The 4,953-nt window shown below is 44.6% G+C and overlaps 1 protein-coding gene across 1 annotated transcript; it reads right to left on the bottom strand.

Annotated features, from left to right (window-relative positions):
• Window positions 1-283: 283 nt before the first annotated feature.
• LOC123112296 (uncharacterized) lies at window positions 284-4,701 on the bottom strand. The gene is made up of 3 exons (XM_044533247.1): window positions 3,181-4,701; window positions 2,850-3,087; window positions 284-1,238 (listed from the first exon to the last, which is right to left on the bottom strand). Exons 1-3 carry the CDS (start codon window positions 4,636-4,638, stop codon window positions 946-948), a joined length of 1,989 nt encoding a protein of 662 aa, XP_044389182.1. The 5' UTR covers window positions 4,639-4,701; the 3' UTR covers window positions 284-945.
• Between the last annotated feature and the right edge of the window lie 252 nt (window positions 4,702-4,953).

Raw genomic sequence — 4,953 nt, 5'->3', positions numbered from 1 at the left:
TGTAATTTAATTTAAGTGCAAGGTTCCAAGAGAACATATATTCAGACAAATTTCTGTTAGGATGGATGAAGGGGTTGAATTAATCTGTTTCATGCGGACTTGATCAGTGTAGTCATATGTTTTTCGTTTCTCATTACCCAGAAAGGAAATTCACCTTTTGTGTTTAAATAATCCAGGTCGAGATACGCACACAGGATTTCTTCAATGGATACTATTATGGTCGGGTGTATCAAAATGAATGGCCCGAAATTCTTAAATTGAAGGACTGGCCTACTTCAAATCATTTTGAAGAGCTTTTACCTTCGCATGGAGTGGAATACATCAATTCTTTTACCCTTTCAACCGTACACAAATTTGATATCTTGCTTGCTAAGTGTCCCCGCATTGCTTCCTGATGACATTCTAAAGATTGACATGGGCCCAAAGTCATACATAGCTTATGGCTATGCGCAGGAACTTGGCAGAGGAGATTCTGTTACGAAACTTCATTGTTATATATCTGATGCAGTAAGTAAATAGCTGTACTCCCTTAGCAATTGAGAAGCACAAATACCTTGGAAGCAAATTCCTATCTCTTGTGTATATATGAAAGGAAAAATTTCACACTTGCTTACCTCAAAGAACTTAATTTTCTTGTAATGTAGAACATTCAATTTCGTGGGATTATTATTATTATCATCCTCATCATAACGGACAGACGATTTAACATGAAACAGATTAAACTTGCTTTGTGAAATTATAGCTAATGGTGAACGAACTTGCAACATCTGCATTCAGAATACTCTCAGCACATCCAATAATAAACAGACTAAACGGCACGCTCATCGGAATATCTTAACTATGGCTACAGCAATGTAGAAAACTAACGGGTAGGACCTCGACGTCCCAATATCTTCAATCGGGTTGGAAACTAACTGCTTGTGGGTAACGCTAGCAAAACCCACCTTACTCAGATTCAGATTCGCTAATATAATCGCTGTCATCTTCCTCATCAGTGCCGTCATCAGAGTCATCGTCCACTGCTCCCACATTATCTAATGCCCCGCACGAGATGCTGATGATTCTATAGTTTGTGTAGAACTGCATAACACCATCTGGACACGGTTCGTCTTCGTAGGGATCTATACCACAGGCCATGTTCTGAAACTCTGGGTCGTGACCTCTAAATTGGAATTCCTCCATAGCCGGGTGCACAATTTTAGTCCCTTCATAATCACAGTACATGCAGCGGATTTGTTCTGAAGCACACAAACAAGATAACTAGATTAGCACCCATCAAAGACTTTAGCATAGCCTATCGGCAATAAAAAGAAGTTGCAAAATGAAATTTCTGAGGAACTCAGTTTTCCCAACAACTATCTATTCATGCATAGATAGTGTTTATTTTTGTCGCAAGCAACTCAGATGCTTCTGCTAACAGCTGTAAAAGGTTGGAAGGGGAAGCTTTAAATCCTAACCATTTCTTATTATTCTTTATAACTAAAGAGAAATTGGCTGATCATGCAAACATCCGGGTGGGATAACCCCTACTGATACCTGCCTAAAACTAGACTGCAACGCATAGAATAGAAGTACTCTATGATACTGTGGTAGCTGACATAGGGCTCCCAGGCCCCAGCTAGGTGGGGTTCAAAGATGTTTTTTTTTTCAGCAAACTATCTTATAACAATCCAACACAAGGCCAGGGAGCAAAACGAGTATAATGCCACATCATAAATTGGACCAGTTTGAACGGCTGATGACTACTTAAATGAACTTTAATTAAGAACCTAAATACGCAATTTCCTAGGAACAGGGAACCATCATGCATTTTACTTATAAAGATTTACACAGCAATACATTCCAACTGAATCTACTTCAAATGAAGTGTGCAACTCACAAACTGAACCCTGATCAGATTTCATTATACTTTGTATAGTTAGCATTGATGTCCATACGCTTGAGTACTTAAATAAATACTCGTGTGCAATGCTTGTTGGATCATCAGGTTGGTTGAGACATAATAATAGATTTAGTCGATCACTCTAGTTTATATATCAGAAGTTTTGGACAAGTACTACTCATGATGCTCACTGACAGTGTGTAGCAAGATTTGGACCAGAATGTGTTGTTTACAACAATCGGTATGATCTGTTATGGTAACTACCGGATAAATCTAATTCATATAAGTATATATGCATCTAAGCAAAAGTCAAACTTGGTTCAGCCAACTTATTGAGCTTTAGATGACTTCTTCAGTTTCCATAGTTCATTCTTAGAGGGGACCTAGTGGACCCAGTGGATAGCAACTTCGAGCTAGAGAAGTAAATAATCAGTTTGTTGAGCATCTTGGCTTTAGATCATGGATTTCTAGTCACGTGACTAGTCGTCGACTAGTCGATGAGTCGCAAAAAAATGTCGGACTCAACTTTAGTGTCGACTCATGACTCGAGTCACGACTAGTCGCAACTGCAGGCTCGACTTTTTCCGAGTTGCTACCCCAGAACGACTCATCAACTCGAGAAGCATGCTTTAGATCAAACGGAAAATTTTACCCAGATTGTAGATCAGATATGGACGACCAGGGCAGACACTTCGAACTAATCTGTTGCTGTATTGGTTTCAAATTAGGAATACATTTACACCAAACAGTCGTAAAGATAAGGCCACAATACCAGACAGTAGTGTGGGTTGATCTGAATGTTTCAAACTTCACCAAACTGCAGAATGAGAAATGTTCCAATTTATTTAAAAAACTTTTGTATCAGCAGTAGAGCGTTGAGACTTAAAAATGTGGTTTTACAGATGTCCAGATGCTACCATGTAGGTTTAGTCAACTTGCTGTATGAATGAAAAAATATATAGGATACCTTGGCGTGGTTTGGGAAAATTCACAGGACAACACAAGACCTTCCGACCTCCGTCCTCTGCATCGTCATTGCTAAGTTCAGCGAAGAAGAGTTTTGGATCTCCACCTCCTTGACTTGCCAGAAAATTAACATGAATGTGATGATATATGAAAATGGGTTTGTCAACATCCATACAGTACTCAGGGCCAGACACATTATGGTTGACGCCACAAATAACATGAAGATCATACGTGGATTCCTGTAAGTAGGCAGAGGCAAGGAGCAAATCAGTGACTGTAACATGTCAGGGTGATAACTAGAAGTAAAGATACAAATCTCAAGATGAACTAACTCTGTTCTCCAGTGCATATGAGGCCAGCGCTGCTTTGACTTTCTTAGAGACTCTTGTATGCTCATCCGGAATTTTATATAGCTTGGGCATGGGATCGGATTGATGCTGCAGTGAGTTGCCAGGGGTGGGAGGTCCTTGAAACATCTTTCTGGTGATGCGGTCAACATCAGCAGAGTCGAGTGGAGCATTAATCTTATGACGGATTAATGTATGACTGCGTTTGGAAATAAATTCTGCTTGCGCGACAGGGTCGGGGTGCCAAGCAGCCACACCGGCAGCCCTGAAGGCATGAAATTTTTTGTTTTCATCCCCAAAGTCAGACAAAGGGTTCGAAAAGGGCTGAGTCTTTCCCAAAGTGCAATCAGAAATGAGCAAGAAGCGCATGGCTTCATAGAGTTTCTTGCCCGAAGTGCAGAGGAAAGAAACAAGGCCATAGAAGGAGCGAGCCTCAATGCGTAACAGACTCATGGTACTGATCATATCAAGCTCAAGTTTTTGGCTCGGCGGGGAGACGGTGTTATACCAGATAGTGTTGATGATGATGTTGGAGACAGGGTCGAAGGGGCCATAGCAGTGGCCAGCCTTGAGCATGCTGTGGTGGTAGCAAGACCGGAGCTCACCGGCCGGGAGGAGGGCAAGTGCATTCAGGTAGAAGGTGTGGATTAGCCCGAGGAGAACAAACTTCATGGACTGATAAGGACGATACTGCACGGTGGTGGATGGCAACCGAGGGAGATCAAATGCGCGCTTCCAAGCGAAATCAAGGGGTTGCATTTGCATGACAGGGCCCCAGCAAGCATGATGCAGCGGGTCACAGCTGAATTTATTGATGTCATTGTTGATCACCTGGACGGCTTCTTGCAGAGGGCGAATCGGCGACAGCCAGGTGTGGACGAGGTGGTGGGGATCCATGTGCTTAGAGGCCAGCGCAGCGCACATGAGGGCAGTGCGTACGTCGGACTTGCTGGTATCAGAGTTCAAGTTGAAGGGAGAGATACACCGGTCATGCACAACGAGGCGCATCGCGTAGACGAGGTCCGCATCGGCGAGGAGCAGGTAGCGCACGGCTTCCCAGTTTGCGAGGTAGCGGAAGAAGAAGGTGAGGAAGGCGACAAGGCCGTCCAGGGAGCGCTCGGCTATGTTCCCGTCCTGAACACCCTGGATTTTCTCGTCGCAGAGGTTGGAGGCGACGAGGGTGTTGTAGATGATGTTGGTGGTCGGATCGAGAAGGCCAAAGGAGAGGCCGGCGCCGAGGAAGATCTCCTCTTTGAATGCCGTCGCCTTGGCGAGCCGCTCGCGGGCACGATCATACGAGTCGCGGATCTTATGGAGAAGCTCCGATTTCTCCCGATTTACAACCTTGAGCCGTGGCTCGAACCTTGAAGTGTCCTCCGGCTTATAGATGTGCTCGATCGCCGCCGCCGCCGCCGCCGCCGGCTGTTGATTTGGGAGAGGCATCTGGGAGGGGTTAAGATGGAACCGAACCCTAGATTCCTCGTTCTCTCCCCCGATATTCCCCTCTTATCGCAAGTCCCTACAGGGAGGTCCTATGTGCCGCTCTTTGCGGCAAATTGCCGGACGCACGCACAGGCGCCTACCCGACTGGGCCGGCCCAAGCTAGCGACCAGCGCAACTGTAGCGCGAGTCTGTTCACGTCTCAAAAAATTCGAGTACTATAGGGATCGAGCCCAGGACCTTTGGTGAAAGACGCGACTTGTGCTAGCCAGTAGACATAGTCACAACGAACGATTACATGTGTAGGGCAATAATATA

The sequence above is a fragment of the Triticum aestivum genome, chromosome 5B (assembly GCF_018294505.1).
Source record: "Triticum aestivum cultivar Chinese Spring chromosome 5B, IWGSC CS RefSeq v2.1, whole genome shotgun sequence".
Taxonomy (NCBI): Eukaryota; Viridiplantae; Streptophyta; class Magnoliopsida; order Poales; family Poaceae; genus Triticum; species Triticum aestivum.
The sequence above is the reverse complement of the archived record's forward strand: the minus strand, read 5'-3'. Positions and strand labels throughout refer to the sequence as shown.